The sequence below is a fragment of the Brachyistius frenatus genome, unplaced genomic scaffold, assembly GCF_029030835.1.
Source record: "Brachyistius frenatus isolate BFR_SWC_R1_liver_20210118 unplaced genomic scaffold, ASM2903083v1 Contig_19, whole genome shotgun sequence".
NCBI lineage: Eukaryota > Metazoa > Chordata > Actinopteri > Embiotocidae > Brachyistius > Brachyistius frenatus.
Genome location: NW_027210618.1, coordinates 4,097,508 through 4,115,125, shown reverse-complemented (window position 1 = coordinate 4,115,125; position 17,618 = coordinate 4,097,508). Strand labels below are relative to the sequence as shown.

Sequence of the window (17,618 nt, the reverse complement as noted above, 5' to 3'; positions counted from 1 at the left end):
AAGAAGAAGAAAGAAAAAACAAACAGTCACATCCAAAGTAACAATTTAAAAAGTTAATTATTCCTCCATGGCATTCGAGGAGCTCCTGTTATCAGAAAATGGAACACAGCAGTGCGGGTCGAATGACTCTCCCTGGGTGGAGGGTCGTTAATGGACTTCTAATGGTCGGCTGGCTGAAAGGAGCATTAATTGAAAGAAATGGGTCAGATCCCTGGAAAGACATTCTTAAATAGCCGGAATCAGTCGGGAGAGGGAGCTGAGGGTGCCTCGCATTAAGAGGTACATATAGATCCAGAAAGCCATTCGCCCTCCAATACCTCTGTCCCTCTTCCTCCAGACTCTGGACAAAGGGCAGGAGCCCTCCGGCAGGAGGAGGAGACACCACGGTCCTGGATATTAATGCTTCAAGTGTCTCTCACTGAGACTCAGTTACACTCAGAAGTGAATGTACAGTTGTGCCAGTTCCATACTCTGACTTTCAATGACTCCTAAACAATAGGTATGATTTGTTGGTTGCGTGTGCAAATTAAGAGACATAGACAGTAACACAGACAAAGTACGAGTGTTTCCAGTTGAAAAACAGCAAGTCAAAACTTAACCTGCAGTAGCTGTGCCCCATTCTGGTCTAATGAGGATACTGCCCACTGAGGAAAAAATAAATCGCTGCTGCTTCTGGGGGGATTTCTCTAAATTAATGCTGGACACTTTTTCAAAACCCTGATGTTTGTTGTTGAAGTCTAAATTGCAGAAAATGTTGCTGCTATTATTATAGCTGGGCTATTAAAATATTTGTACGGTGTCACAGGGTCTACATGGGCCTAGCTGTTCATGGGAATTTGACAATGCACCACCAAATAATACAAGTGAGTCATAGTACATTAACAGTTTCCGCTGTTGAGTGCTTCAGGGTGGGGTTTATTTTTCAGTTACAGTCACAGCAGCCTAAATCCTTGAGTTGGTAATTAGGTTTAGCTGTATATAATCCAAACACACATCTAGACACTTAACACAGAGAGTGTTATGACAGCAAGCGCTTCGTCTGTCAAAAGCTTGAGTTGAAAGGTTAAGAGTGGACAGACATCATGGCACAGTAGTGCTTTGAGCTAAAGGCTAAACTGAGGATGCTAATTTGCAGATGTTTTGGGATGTGCAATGTTTACCACGTCCACCTGAGTTTAACGCGATAGCATGCAAAAAGCAGAGCATGATGGGAATGTCATTAGTTCGGTATGTGTTTGTTCATGAAAGAAAGTTCTGGACAAAGAAAAATGGACTATTCTAGTCTCCAGTAAATTGTCATCTTGAGGGGGACACGAATGTTTGCTAAATCCTCAAAAAATGTTGCTCTTATGGCGGTGCTCGTGAAAAATCCAGAGGATAGTTGTTGAGGTATTTCTGTCTTGAACAAAGTGTATAAACAAACTAACATCCCCAGGGCCGCGCTGTGCTCCATTTCCCCATTTTTACACTTTACGCTGTGGAGCTGTTATGAAAAGACAGGAAATGTTGCCTCTTTAAGTCCTCAAAGTCATCTCTGCTATTTCAGATTCCTTTAGACTCATCCAATATAACAAATGTTGTTGTGAAGTGGATAATTTAGTTGCCTTACAGTCCACTGCTTATAACATCCCATTCAGTTTGACACTCCATCAAAGCTCTATCAGTGCGACACGTAGCATCAATAACTCAGAAGATGTAAACCATCATTACATACGCTGGGCTTCATTTTGCTGCTATTGTGTCTCTGTCCCTCTCAAATGATAACTTTTATAACTGTTGACAACTTCAAGGACTTGCAGGCTTTGAGTTGACGTGAAAGCTAAAGTCAGCTTATTGTTCATAACAAAAAAAAAATTCTATTTAAAAGTACTGTAGCAGAATAGTTGAATAAATAATGAGTATATGTATTTTTCTGAGCTAAGATATACAACATAAACAACATGCCACATAATAGGAAATAACTGTATTACAACGTGCATAATTATATTATTTAACAATGAGACCATGACTAACACTTTGTGGCTTCTGGTTGCAGCAGGTAGCAGGGAATCTCCAGGGGTGCCTCGCAACACAATAGGAAGAGGGTATTTTAACGTGAATGTCACCTTTTTTTGTGTGCATATTTCACCACACAGGAGGAGCATTGATTTGTTAATTTGCAGGTCAAAAGACATCTGGACACCCAGTTTGCAACTATCCCAAAAGGTAAATGTTCTTAGATGTCATAACTATTGTTTCATCAGTGTCTAAATGAGGATTTAGACGTCTTATTAGACCTGTTTCACACTGAATATAATCATTATAGTCATTCAAATGTCCTGCATTGCGTGCCGGGGTGTGGAGAGCAGAGGTGTTGATGTTTGGGAGTAAACAGGAGGCTGATTTTCGGATGATCCCTGGACTGTCAGCTTGGAGGTGAGTGAGGCTACTTCAGACAGTGTTTAAATAGTAGAGATGGGATCTACCAAAACATCACCCTCTACTTCTACCAGGACTGTTGGACACACGGTAGCTACAGAGACTGTTCACCAGATTGCGATTGGGCCTGGTGATTGTTTAGCCATAAAGGACCTGGACCACTGGAGAAGCCTTTTAAAAAATAAGATTGTGACAGAACAGAGGTTATCTGCATTTCATCCATCCTGGTGTTGAAGCCTACAGAGATCAGGCGATATCAGGCTTTGGAGAATCTCTATCTCTCCAGGGCAGCTTTCTTCTCAGGTCTGCAGAAAGTACAGTCTGACGATGGCTGAGTGGAGACTAACCCAAACATTCGGAGCCAAATCTGGACTCTGTTAGAGTGGGTGGAAGTGTTTCTGTTTGCTTTAAGGCACAACACCCACTATCCCCTGTGCACCATGCACGAGACAGCTGCTGAATGCATGCCTCTCTTTCATCCCTCGCTTCATAGAAACCTTCACACATGAAAGAGAAGGTCCTTCTGGTAGCTCCAGAACTGGTGCAGTATGCAGCGATGACTCAGCTGATAATAGCACCACCCACCTGGCCAATTTCTCAGCATTAAGAGGCACTGTTGTAGGCCAAAAGTAGTGTTACAATAGCCAGCTATCATTCTCGTACCATTACTTATAGAGCTACTGCTGATTAGGGGGAACAAGCTCGTGGCGATAAGGAACAGGAACAGGTGCTAATATAAAGGATGGTTTGCGCTAACAATACCACAGCCTCAAGACAAACGTTCCTAGTCACCTCAAGACATTGTATTTGTTAGCAGTAGCTTGACAAAGGTATCTTAATTGAAACTGTAACAAGATTCACAAACCTTTAGAGGTTTGAGAACTTTTTTGACCAAATGCAGCGTCCCTGATGGATTTAATCAGACGTGCTTTGTATCTCCTCTAACCACGTCCAGTGGTGTCTGCCGCAAGGTGAGATGCTAAACAACTGAAGGTTTGCAAACACAAGAGTTACAGGGGATGTCACCGTAAGTTACACTTTTGAATCTTCAGCATGTCCTCCAATTTGTTCAGAGTCCATGCAGTAAAAAAAAACCCCAAAAAACCCCAGCATTTCTGCAGTAGGTCACTGCTACTCTGATGAACCTCAGGCACAAACACGTTCTGAGCATGTAATTATATGAGAAGCTCTCTTGTTGGTCTCAAATGGGGATTTTCAAAGCGACAGATGTATTTGGTTCATTATTTTTTGTTGACCAATGATCAATAGCCTAAAACACACAGAGATAGTTTTGGTAACTTAGTAACAAAATGTATTTCTATTTTGAATGACTTTTGTACAGGAATCATAGATCTTTGCATAATTTGAACTATTTTTGTATCATAAACACAAGCTGTTACGGGTAACAAATAAACAGAATAGTGCTAATTACAAGCTTAACACCCTTGTTTGAAGACAGAAGGCTTGATCACCTGTGAAATACATATGTTGAAATGCCTGTAGAATCACAGTACAGACTTTGACTGCTACTGCAGCTTGTTGCCCTTGTTTTGTTTGACTCTGCCATTCATTTCCAAACAGGAAAACATGGCAATCAATTAATACTGATTAATTTGACTGTGCAGCTGTGAGACAGTTTTTTTCCCCCAATTGGTTATACTATTCTGAAATATTCACCATATATTCTTGGGTAGAGATATAAAACCTAGCAGGTAACAAAATCGACATTGTAAAACTGCCTTCATGAAAGCTGAAAAAAGAGCCATGAATTCCAGGTTTCTACCACTTCAGATGTTTTCATACGGCACTCCCCAGTAATCAACACTAGATGGCGACATTAGCCCACGCTCCACCTCAGCGAACCACCAGACAATCTAGGCCAGGTAATCTGAAAATGGTCTTGCTAATTGATGGTTTATATAACAATCAATGCATTTAGCACCAAAGAGGATGGACTGCAAATTCAATTTGATTGGACACAATGGCTGATATTTCATTTCGAAGCAGTAATGAAGTAGCTGCCACAGGCAAACGATTGAGTCTGCTGATGACTCAACAAGGAAGCACCTTCTCTTAAATGTTTGAGACTCTGAGGGGCGCCAGATATTGGAAGCTGTATCCTAAACTGCCCATGCTGGTTTAAGGACAAGGTCCACCAGTGTGTTCAGAACTGTGTACTGGGGAGTCAAGAGAAACTGCAGGAAAACACAAACAAGAGAGATGATGGCTCTGGTTGTGGCCAGGAAGGAGAGAAGACAATGATGGTACTTCATTTTGATTTCAGCTTCTCCTCTGCAGTCCCCTCACCTGCTTGGTGTTTTGAGGAGACATAAAATGGAATTACTATTCTTAACTAGGCAGATGAGGCTAACATTTAAAGTAGAAGTGTTTGAATAGTGATATAATCCTGTAAAGATGTAAAAGAGAATTGAAATGGCACAAAGGCTGATAGACATATCATTAGACAGACAGACAGACAGACAGACAGACAGACAGACAGACATATTCTCATACTAGGACTAAAGTCAAGAGGGAGCAGACGGAGACAGACGAAGTGTAAACTCTAATCATGACCAGCTGTATCCGATACACTGGGCCAAAATGGGATCAATGGTGAGCTTGAGCAGAGCCTGATCGCCGCCATGTCAGTCATCATGTCTGATCATCTGCTGCAGAGGTCACTACACACACACTTCCTGCCTTAAATCAATCCAAATGCCGCTGGGCCAGCCCCGACTCTGTGTGGGTTCGACATCTACATATTATTATGTTACATTCTGCAGCCGCAGAAGAGGAGTCACAGCGATTGGATGCCGCCCTCACTCTGCCAGAAAGCCGCGGTCTCGTCGACCATCTTGGTTTTCCAAAAATACAGGTTGCCAGGGAGACGGGGAGCCGCAGGCAGAGCAGGGAGTGCTGAATGACACAGTTGGTTTCCAGTTCTGCGAGCTGATTACTGCTGGCTTTTTCCAACTGCTTGACTACTCTTACAGTAGAATTTACTTTATTGATCCTTCAAAACCTTTCTTTCACGACTGACGTAAATCAGCTTGAAAACTTGCCCCAAACACACCGAGAGCCGACTGCAGATCCTTGAAATCAAGACCCTATTGTATATACACCTTTTTACAACAGGAAGTCATTTGACAGAGTCAGTGTAGGAGCGTTACAAGACTAACAACTCATGCAAACTCAGAAAAACAAATTCTGTGATCCCACCATACCCCTCATACAACACACTTTAGTTTTACTTGGAGCATCATCACAACTTACCTCTTACTGGAATGACGACAGACAATCAAAACACAAAACATGACTACTTAAATGCTTAAATGACCAACTGTGTTTCTTTGTTATTCAGGGATGGACAGTGAAGATCAGTGAATAATAACCTGCTAACAGAATCCTATTGTGAAGCATAACAAATATATACCTCTAAATTATATTATTAAATCAAATATTTCAAAAGGTCTTTGCATAAATAAAATTGACTTTTCAGTGTTGGATTTTTCTTATATTACCTCAGTATATATCGTTAGGATGCAGGGGGAGATACACTGGGTGTGATATGTTGTCTGCTCGCGCAAACTGAGATATCAGCAAATCTGGGACTGCATTAAAAAGCATCCAGATATACCTGCAATTCTGCCCGATACTTAATTGAGCGCACACGGTAGTGAATCACTGCCCTTTTATAGTTATGTGATATTTACTTTCTGCCTTTTTTACTTTCCATCGGGTCCAGCTAAGATGTTAACTCACTTCTATGTTATGGGTCTTTGTAAAGAAGGAATATGCTGTGAAGGCCACTGCACGGCATCCGTCATCATTGGTGAGGTCGGTATAATTCAGCGTCGATGTATTTATTTCCCTCCTGTAATTCTCACTTCATACAGGATTCATGACAGTGGACTGGAGCTGCAGCTGACACGATGCAGTATAGATGTGAGAAAGATCAGTAAAGTCTGCAAAGTTCATTCAGAGTTCATTAATTCTTGATTCTATATCAGTTTAGATCGATATTATCATGGCATCTTATGTGTCTTCATCTCATCTTCTCATGGTGGGGAAATCACATGCTGTTTTGTCAGAATTATCAAACTAAATCAGGCCTGCAGCATAAAGCACTGGGGTAGTTTAATAAATTGACCTCCTTTCAACGCATCAGAATCTCATCAGCCGCCACAAAGCCATTAATCTGCCGTTCCTTCAGATTTTGTGCGGTTTGGGCATCAGACCAATCATGCAAAGTCTGGAGCAGGTGGGAATGCCGACAGCCTGTCAATCAAGCAAATACAAGTCAAAGTAGGTCTCTTCTGCAACATATTGCAGCAGAGCAGAGAGCAAGTTAGTTTTTCCCTTCTTTCACACAGAATAAAAGGTGGTGGACAGCTTTACTTCTCATCAGGTAATATGTACGAAAGGAAAAAACTGTATGCAGCTCACAAATATTTACATTTTATAGGTCTAAACGTGTTTCCTACAGCAACATTTCCAGCTCTTTTAGTTGTGAGTGTACTGGAGGGAAGCTCAAAGTAACGGCTGATGCACTTTCACAGAGCAACACATTACCTCCAGGCCTGTGTTACGTGTCAGTTTTGGCGGCTCGTCGTTGAGTGGGATGACAGTAACTGAGATGGTGATTGGGAGGCTCCGGCGCTCAATCTCATAAGCCGAGGCAGAGAGTGTAAAACTGTCCTCCGTGCTCTCGGTGCTGTCATGCATGTAGTAGATGTGTCCAAGTTTCATCTGCAGGAGACAAAAAGGATCCAGTTGTCACTCAACTCAGAATCAGACCTGAGTGGTGGAAAACATTTTAAAACCAGAGGAAAGGCTGCGTGACATTTTACAGTGTGACTGCCTGTTAACACCTGCACTCAAGGGAAACCGGGGAGTCATCATGTCCTCATAAACCTACACAAAGTCTTGTGACAAATTGACAATCTCAATTCTTCCAGAACTTTTTGTTTTCTGAATTAGTGTTGCTTTGTTTTTTTTGTTTTTATATCAATGTCATTTCATTTTGAGGGGAACATTATATTTATTTATTGATTTATTTATATAATTATAGTCACAATAGTCAGTTATACCATCATCTGGATTATCACTCATCCTGTAAACAGTTGTTTCATGTCGTCTGTGTCTCTTGAAGACCCAAAGTTTCACAACTCTGCCCTGAATATGACATATTTCTAGCAATAAGCCTATGTTATGAACTAGCGTGTGGAACGTGGGCGCTTAAAGGCTGCTTATAACACAAAGATGTTGTTGGTTGCATTATGGGAAATGTAGGAACCATTGATTTTGTAATTTAACTCTTTTTTCTAAGGGATTCGATTCAAATCAGGACATTATGACCTCTGCTGATTTTCTCTTTTAAAACCAGTTTCCTGTGAGACCACACACTTTTGGAATGCAGCACTGCATTGCTGCAGAAGCCCATAAATCCCTTTCTGTAACATGCTATGTCAATATACAACACATGATGCTTATTTTTCATAGCTAAACTCAGTCCACTCAAACTGTTTACTTGCCTGATCTTTATAAACTAAAGCCATTTCAGCAGTAAAACAGTAACACGTGTTTCTACAATATTACCCAGTATGAATACTGATTTAGATTTTTTTATACACTTTATTAATCCCCGAGGGGAAATTTCTTCACTACAGCAGGGGGGAGCTGCTGCAGCAGGCTGCTACTAGCGCGGCGCCAGGTAACCTGACCTGAGGTGCATGTTTTTGGATGATGGGAGGAACCCGGAGAACCCGGAGAGAACCCACGCAAGCACAGGGAGAACACGCAAACTCCACACAGAAAGGCCCAGGACCGGATTCGAACCCGGAACCTTTTTTGCTGTGAGGTGACAGTGCTAACCACTGCACCACCGTGCCGCCCAAATGATGAGAGTATAGTCTAAGTTTGCACTTTGTAACTTTTTGGTTTGAAAAAGCAATCAAGTAAGGTAAGTATGCTCCTTCCCTTTTTTCGCCTAGAGTTAGATAAGAAGATGAGCATCACTCTCAGTTGGTCTTATTAAACATGCCAAATTAGCCAAAAGACAGTTTGCCTAGATTAGCATAAAGAATGTTTTTTTCCCGCATGGCTCAAACAATCAACATACGATTGTCTGTTGGCTTTAAAGGGGCTGTAAGTAGATTTATCTGTTGGACTAAATCAGGCAAGCTGGTTCTCCTTGCTTCTACTTTTAATGTTAAATTAAACAAACAGTCACCTGACTGTAACTTAATATTTAATGGACAGATATGACAGTAATATTTCAGGCATGAACGCAGATAAAAGTATTTCTTTTAATAATTTATTTTCTAGGAAATGAGGACAAAATCTACTGTTTAACTGTATCTGTACACTGTATCTTTTGTTTTATTGCTCTATAAGCAGATAATATCGTAGCGTTTTGCGACAAAGGCTATAATCAGGTCTAGAAGTCTGACAGCAGCACAGGAACAAGGAGAATCTCTCCTGGGGGAACGAAAGCTTGAGAGAAACCAGATGCACAAAGGAGTCAGTGATCCATTGTCAAGCGTGCTAGATGGAAAACAGCATCTGCGGCTGGGCCAAGCCAACTCTGTTAACTTTCTATAGAGGAGAAATGTCAGAGCCCAGCAACCTGTGTGTTCGTGTCTCTACGTCCTGCAGCTCTATCTGGACCAAATAATCTAACAACACACCCCTTTTCCTCTGAAACTTTTTGACAAATTTACAGAGACGTCTCTGCAGAGAGGACAGTCAGAACTTTGTCGAGACAAATGCCAGGAAGCCGATGGGATGAAGGGACCTGCTTCAGAGAGCAGGAAGTGCCAAATGGATTCCATATGACTGGCATCCCTTTGGAATAACAACCCCCCATCATCATTACTGATCAGGGAAAGTCAGCGAGACAATCAGTCTGTGCGCTTGGACAATAAACAGTGGGTGGTTGTTGGACACACGGCGCTCTGAGAAAGACGGATGTGTGTGTTAGTATTTAATACCAGCTGCACAATTTATTTTACTTACATTTTTGGTTTGATGTTAACCCTCAGGCTCTGTGTGGCTACTGTGTTTAGGGAAATTTGTAATATAAACTGCAGAAGTCTGCTAACTTTGTTTTGAAAATGTTGTTTACTGTGAAAAAAAATAAAAGAGGACAGCATGGAGACAGAATAGAAGACTCGATGGAGACCTGAAGGGCAGCTGTATTAGTGTTTCATATTACAGGAAGTGCACATGACTTCATTGTCTGACACATATTCTGTGCTGATGTGACACGTCTGGGCCACATGGCCTACTTTTTGTAGTCCATGTAGATCTGTATGAGTCACTCCCCTCCATGTTACTGTAGGCTTACATAACCTCAGTGAAAGTGGAACTCGTCTTTATCGCAACGTTACTGCACACAGCAGTTAGTCCACTCCCAGGGGCGAAGTGGGGGGACTTGCCCACTGGAGCTTAAACAGCTTTGAACTTATAAAAAAAAAAAAAAACATGGCTATACTGAAAAGTACACACATCTCCAGCTTTAATTTTGGAACAATTGCAGCCTGGTTTAAATGTTGCGTCAACTGAAGTTTGGGTCGATATTCCCCAGTGTGGTTCTCATTTGGGATAACTGCTGGCATTTTGTTTTTCAGTAAAAGAAAACATAAAATGACACATAAAATAGAATAAAGCACAAAGAAAAGCCTTTTTCTCTGCGATATTTCCATAGTGGCAGACAATGCATTTACACACCAGACTCATTGGGACCTTTAAGAGACAGTATGAGTCTGGCAGTAGCAATATGCGGGAGGTTTGTGTGCTCTCACACATTATTATAGTAATACAGCAGGCCAGTTTATGTTGGCTTCAGGCAGTCCAAAGGCATCGTCAGTTTTTCCACAATGCTTCAGCAAAGTTGAGCAGAGTACGGGCAGAGAGGGGCTAGATGTAGGAGCTATAAGATATGTGTCTAACTAGCTCCACTAAACTATGTGGTCCATTCAGAATGCATGAGGTTTTTCCACCGGTAAGTACTCATGCATTTTTCATATTTTCCTAAAGCTGGGTTGTCTGAACCACACGGAGGGAGACCAGATAACTGAGCTGCAGCAGCTCCCAGATTCTCCCACCCCTCTCCATCTGCTACAACAAATCCAAAACAGTGCTGAGTAGTAACTGGGGAAAGTTCCACGGTGACGCTTTGCTGTGGTAATCCTCTTGAACAGCCACCGATGTAGTCGTGAGAGAAAGCTGTTGTACTCCATGGAGGTATTAAGATGGGACAAATATTGGATTATTGTTGTTTTTTTGGAGGGGTGCTGTGGGATGTTTTGGGCCCCAGAGTGACAAAAATATACAATTCTTTACCTATTTAATTCCTATGATTTTGGACTGAGAATCAAATGTTTTGGTAAAAACTGTGGTCCACACAAGCTAAACATTTGGTGAAACCACTATTTTGTGAGTAAAAAGTCTTTTTTCACTGTATATTTTTCTGACGATGAGCAGGGCAAAAACAAATGTCAGAATTTTAAATGGAGCGTGAATAACACTAAGCGGAGGCCAAATGGGAAGACGTACTTTACAAACTTCTGAGATGATTGTATTTCTGCAAGTACTCCTCTACTTGTTTCTCGTGATGCTGTCAGCTCGAACAATCCTGGCATATATGCATATTTAATGTATTGGTAGAAACATGGACTGGAAATAACGCATGCCAATTTTAAACTGTGTAGCGCGTTAGAGCTGATACATTAGGGAGCTGCTAATCCTGAGAATAACAGCAGAAACTTTAACTGTATTTGGCAATCGTTTTTGTCAAAAGTGACATACAGGTGAAAGAGGGAGGAAAGGTAAAGGGTCAGTGACGTGTGATATCTCTTCCCACATATTTTCTCGACGTACCTCTTCCCATGAAAAGTAAGCAAGGTCATCTCCATCCAGGTAGCGGATGTCGCCGTGCTGCGGTGGCTCGTCCACGATAAAGTCAATGTTTGCTGAGCTGTAGAAGGGGTGTGAGATGTTTATAATGTCTGCATTAATTGCTCGGCTGAGGCCCTCCTTCACAGTAAAGTTGAAGGTCTGGATGGGGATCATCCGGGGCACGATGTTCACAGTGGTGTGCAGGTCCTCCACTGTGGTGAAACCATTACTAACGTCCACTGTGAAGGCGTCGTTGCCCTGAAAGAGAAGGATGTTGAAGTAAGTTATTGAAATACTAAGATTAAACCTTCCTCTTTTGACTCCTCAGAGGCTGTGAGTGCCTTTTGTCTGATTTTACTCTCCTTGTGAATATGAAAGGGAACAAGCTGCTACATCTGATTTATTACAGCAGAATAAATAAAATGACAGCCAACCTGGATGGATGCAGACACGTAGAGAATCCGCCCCTGATTAATGTCCTCCTGAGTGAAGGAGTGAATGTAGTCTAGGACAGGTGAGGCCGTGTTGTCTGAACTGTTCGTCAGCTTGACCACATGACCGAGCCGAGGAGGTGCTTTAATTGTGAACACCATTTCTGTAGACAAAATATCCGCTTGCTCCACCTAAAAGGCGAAGGTAGATGTTATTAATGTATTATTTACCATTTAACATGGGGTTGTGTAGAATGATAAACTTGCAGACTTATATGTTAAGCTTTCACAGCTGTAGGATCAAATGCTCTAACTTTATTTTTTGTGTCTGTCAAAAAAAAATTCCTCGACTTTTGTCACACAGCCGCATACAACATACAACATACAACATACAGCATACAACAATCGCTTACAAGTGTGAACTATAGGATAGTTGTTGTTGTTCCCCTGAGACGACCTACTCAGAGCTGACAAAAATAGTAGAAGATTGTACAACTTTTCCAGCAACAAATCAAATGAACAAAGAAAACTTTAGAGAGCAGTTTTCATTTGAAACTGTCATTAGTGCTTTAAAGCTGCAGTTCGCCTGACTTGCCTTGTTTGAACAGGCACAGTATGATACCTGCATGTCAGTACAATACCTTCATTTATTGTATATTGATGTGAACTATACCGTACACTTAATGGCCCTGTGTATCATTTGGAATTGAGACACACTGTGAAACAGCATGGTAAACAGAAACTTGAAAAGACATTTGTGACATTTGGCAACATTCAAAGCCATGCTGCAGATTTACACCCAGGCAGATTTATGGTCATCCCACTTTGAGACATTCTAATCATCTCTCTGGAGCCTGACGCCTTGGAGTGTTCAGCAGTCATGCTTGCGATTGACAATATTTCAAAGGATCATACCACATTTCAGTTCATAGTAGGGACACACATTGGGAGAGCTCACAGAAACCAACTCAATATTTACCTCTTGTAAAGGCCATTCTGCCAAGGCTTTGTTTAATACAAATTTTGGTGGGATGTGTACTGTCAGAACAGCAGATTTAGGAGGAGTATGCTATTATGAAACTTAAGTTCAAAAGAAAGAATATTTTACTTTCAGAAATTCTCCTCATTATTTTGAAAGTCAATATATATATCCATTAGATACAGAAAGTGTCTTATGAATGGACCAATAATTTAAACCTCTTTAACTGCTTTCAAGATGAAGTGCAAGCAGGCTCATCTTATAAATTTCAGGAGGGCTTCAGGAAGCTCCTCAAGGGATACTTAGTGCTCTGTTTTCCACACTTAATAGAGTGTAATGTAGTACATAAACCAAATTAAAAGCAGCAACTGTACAGTCTTATTTAGCTCTCCTTTCATGTGGTTATAATGTAGATTAGAGGCAGGGTTACAAAACAACAAAATATGCTCGACGAGTCATGTGAAAGATCTTTTTCACAAAGGGAAAACAAACTTGAAAAAGACAATGTCATGTAGTTACTGCCAAACTCTGCAAATATTGAATGTGTCGTGTTGAATAACAACAACTGTGTGCTGCACAAATTGAATGTCAGCAAAGTTTTAAGTTGTAGATATGTGAACTATAGCTCTGGCTCGTGCAAAAGTCTGCAGTAATTAAAATAAATCTGTTTTTCACAACAACAATTCAACATTAGCAGCAACATTACCTTGAGATGATCCTCGCTGATTATGGTGTGCTCTCCCTCATAGGAAATGATGACATCATTAGTTATCACCTCCGGCTCAGAGAGGTAACCTTGCTTGAATATTTTAATCCTGAACGAGCCCTCTTCAGAGTGTCCTGTTGCCTGGACGGTGAAGCTGAAGGAGTCCTTGGACCTCATGCTCTCATAATTGTGCTCATATGACACGACACCTTTTTTCAAGTCCTCCTGGGTGAACTCTGAGGCCTCAATCCCACTCACAATAATCCTGCCATCGCTGGGTGGTGACGTGACCTGGAACTTGATCTCACTGTCGTCTCTGATGTCCATGTTGGAGTCAGCACTCAACAGCGTGGTGTTCAGGGTCTTGGTGCTTCCGTGGTCGATGACTATGATTGTGTTGTTCACCACTCGCAGGTATGGGTCGCCTGCCTGGATCTGAAGCAGCGCAGTGGTCTTGTGGAAGCCATCGGACACCTGGAGTGAGAAGCGCTCCTGATCTGCTCCATGGTGAATGAACAGGATGTTCTTATCTCGCAGGTCGGCTTGCGTGAAGCGGAAAAGGAGCTGTGATGGATTAGTAGCTGAGACGATGTTGCCTGAGAGGATTCCCTCACGAGCATAGACAATTTGAGTGTCATTTAAGCCTGAGTCATCATCCTTAAACTGAATGACATCAGTTGTCAGCAGGCGCTGACCGTAGCGGACCACATTAAAGACTTTATCCACAATCCTCACTGGAGCATGTTCGTTCTTGGATTGGACGGATATTCTGAAAACACCACTGAGTGTTTCCTGATTCTCTGAACCTCCTGCTCCTTGATCAGTTGCTGAGAAATGGAACTCATCGCTGCTCATTTTGGAGCCGTCATGCTTGTAAATCAGCCTGTCGAGCTGGAGGTCTTCATTACTAAAAACCCTAATCGCCCCCTCAAATCTCTGCATTCCGGCTGGGGAGTCCCTCATCAGTCGCCCATACTTTGGCTCTTGTGTGACATGATACACAAAATCTGTAGAACTTGGAGATTGAAGCCAAAGGAATTTTTTGTTCAGAGTATGCTCACCACTTTGCAAAACAACTAGCCTCTCATTTGTCAGAGCAGGAGCATTTGCATTGGCAAGGATGTTGATTGGGAAGGTGTAAAGAGGAGAGTACTGATCCTCGGCTAAGACTCTGAACTGAAACTGGTCTGTACTGTCCACAGCTCTTAGCATCCGGACCCTGTAGCTAACAGTATTGTCCAAAATGTCCTTCTGGGTGAATACGTCTCCCTCAACCAACTCTTTGTCTGACATTAAGAGACTGCCCAGTGTTGGAGGCTTGACAAGGATGTATTTGACAGCTTCTGGATTTGGATTTTTGCCTTTTACTTCGGCCTGAAGCTCTGTGAGTCCGATTGCTTGCTCTTCACCGGCCTCCATCTCCAGAGGTATCAGATTAGAAACTCTCACTTGGGCGGGCACAATCTTGACTAAGAAGGTGTGGTTCCAGAGGAAGAACTGCCCCAGGTGGGCGTTGAACTGAATACGCTCCACCACAGTATCTTCCTGGTCACTTGAGTCTGTGCTGAAGTATCTAAGGCGCTCTTGATCCAGATCTGATTGATAGAAAGTTGTGACTTGCTTGTACATTCCATCACTTGTCATCATCTGTAGTTCCCCGAATATCAGAGGTTGTGTGATGTTGTACATAATATCTCCGTTACGAGGATGAGCGAGAATAGCTAGATTTTGAAGGCCAATGGATGCGTTGCTCCCTTGAGACAAAAGAAGGCCGGTGTTGGTGACAATAGTCATATGTGGCTGCGTCACAGACAACTTAAAAGTAGTTGAATGGCTTACTGACTGTCCATCAGACACTTTCAAGGTCATTTCAGCACTCGTACCCCCTCTGTGTACAAAGTAGATATTCCCGTTTTTCAACTCCCTACAGGTGAACTCTGAGATGCGTCTTCCTGGTTGCTGACCATTTTCCAAGTAGCCGACATCCATGTAGGGCTCGGAGGTTACAGTTACTAATAAATCATCGCAGCGGGTGTCGGAGTCCATGATTTTGATAAGGCTGGGGCTCAAACGACTCCGGCCGTTTTCTGTGATGGTGATCTCTCCTCCACTAAGTTGTGGTATATCATTGACGGGAAGAATTTCCACAGGGAGGACATAGTCACGAGGAGTTTTTAAACACTCTGGAAGGTAGCCGTTACTGTGAGCTACCACCTCTAGCTGGATTTGATCTGCATGCCTTTCATTTCCATCATGCATATACTTAATTTTCTTATTGGCAACATCCAGAAGAGTGAACTTTTGTGTGCGTCTTGTGTTAATGTTCATATCAAGCAGGCCATACCAGGGATCATTCTGGAGAGTGAAGATAATCTGAGACTGACGCATTCCTGCAGCGCTGAGGTCAAATGTAGGCCTTAAGTTGTTGATATCAAGAAAAATTTCTCCACCTTCAGGCACAAGCAATGGAGTGACATCAAGAAGCTTTGTTACATTTTTGAATATCTCCGGCATGTCGTCTGTTGGATAGCAATGCCGTTCATTCACGTCCATATTAACATATCGGATGCGGACAGGTGGGGAAGTTGTGGTTGCGTCTACGTCATAATAACTTGAGTAGTCATAGTCCTCTCCTTCACATTTAACATGAACATCTTTGGTCACCAAAGCATCCTGCAGACTTCTATCCTTCTGATTTACTTTGATTTCCCCCAAGCATCCAATGAAGGATTCAGCTGTCATTTCCTCTTCCTCAAATCGACTTAAGGATCCGCTCTCATGAAAGACTTCCTTCATTTTCCCCTGGATACCCCCTAAATACAGGTTTCCAACCAAGTCCAGTTTTTGTGATGAGTCCAGGGGAAGGGAGGACGACTGGCTGTCCACATTAAGAACAAAGGACTCCTGACTGACCTGGACCTTAACTCTGTGCCACTGATCGTCATCTAGCTGCACCTGAGTATTCTCCAGTACCTCCAGACCACTGCCGAGGTCCAGCATACCTTTGAGATGGCCTTTCACAACACCAACAGCAATGAAGTCTGACTCTCGGCCAGGGTGGAACACGAGTAAAGCATCTTCAATGGTGGTTTTCATAAGGAACTCCACAGCCCTTGGTGCACCGCTCACCCCGCTCCAGGTGGGGAACGACACAAAGGAATCAGGGGTGCTAAAACTCGTAGCCTCCCCATCACCAGCCTCAAACTCACTGCTGCAGGACTCCTTTGTGTCATGGCATTGTTTAAACGCTGAGCTGAGAATATCAAACTGATGGGACTCAAATTTGACCTCGGTCATGCAGCCGCGGAAAGGTGGAATGGCAGTGCTGAGGTAGGGAGCATCGAGGTCTCCTGTTCCTCCAAGCCAAACGCCCAGGTCAATATTGAGCTCTTCCCCATCGTCGTCCAGTGGAACATATGTCGTGAAGAGATCATCAATTGTCATGGTGAGTTTACCGTCTTGCAGTGCCAGTGAGACTTTGTGGAAAAGAAGGTTGTTCAGCTGTACTCCTCGAGATGAGGACAGTGTTACTTCACCAGCCCCCAGGTTCAACCGTGCCTATGGGAAACAAAAATTCCTTATTTAATTCAAAACTTACATCACATTCCAGCTTTTGTAAATGTATTTTGTTGCTTCAAAGGGTATTTATTTGCGCAAATGTAACTTGTGGCATCTCTTATTTCGAAAGCACACTTGATTGAGGTCAAAAGTCTTCCCTAAAATGGAGTGACTATTATAGTTACAACAAGTATGTACAGCGCTGTCAATATTTATTAGCAAGAACCTTTTTCTTGAATGCACAACAAATACCACCTTAACTATTCAAATCCATGCTCATGACCATTTCTGGACCCGTTCACTTACCATTTATGGGGGGCTAATTCCTTGACTCATAAAATGCTCCAATATATGTTCATTTTTCTCATAATAAATGCCATTTATTATCCAAACAGTGTATGTACAACCCAAGAAAATTACTCAGGTATGTTCTCAATGTTGACTAGGCTAAATTGTAAAAATGAACTCATTCCCAGAAGTTTCTCTGATAACATCAGAGATATGAGTTTTCCTTAATTTATGCTGAACTACATAATACTTACACATGCCTGACAGATAAGGCAATTTCATTTTTCTAAAGCCTTAACTCTATTTGTTCAGTGTATCTCATATCACAAAAAAAATA

General features: G+C 42.2%; 1 protein-coding gene across 1 annotated transcript in view; it reads right to left on the bottom strand.

Moving 5' to 3' along the window:
- Window positions 1-17,618, bottom strand: part of cspg4 (chondroitin sulfate proteoglycan 4) — a 68,024-nt gene that overhangs the window by 11,671 nt on the left and 38,735 nt on the right. The window contains exons 3-6 of the mRNA XM_069695353.1: window positions 13,436-16,993; window positions 11,754-11,942; window positions 11,302-11,577; window positions 6,991-7,167 (exon numbers count right to left, since the gene is read on the bottom strand). Coding sequence (XP_069551454.1) covers window positions 6,991-7,167; window positions 11,302-11,577; window positions 11,754-11,942; window positions 13,436-16,993 — 4,200 coding nt within the window. The remainder of the gene's footprint in view (window positions 1-6,990; window positions 7,168-11,301; window positions 11,578-11,753; window positions 11,943-13,435; window positions 16,994-17,618) is intronic.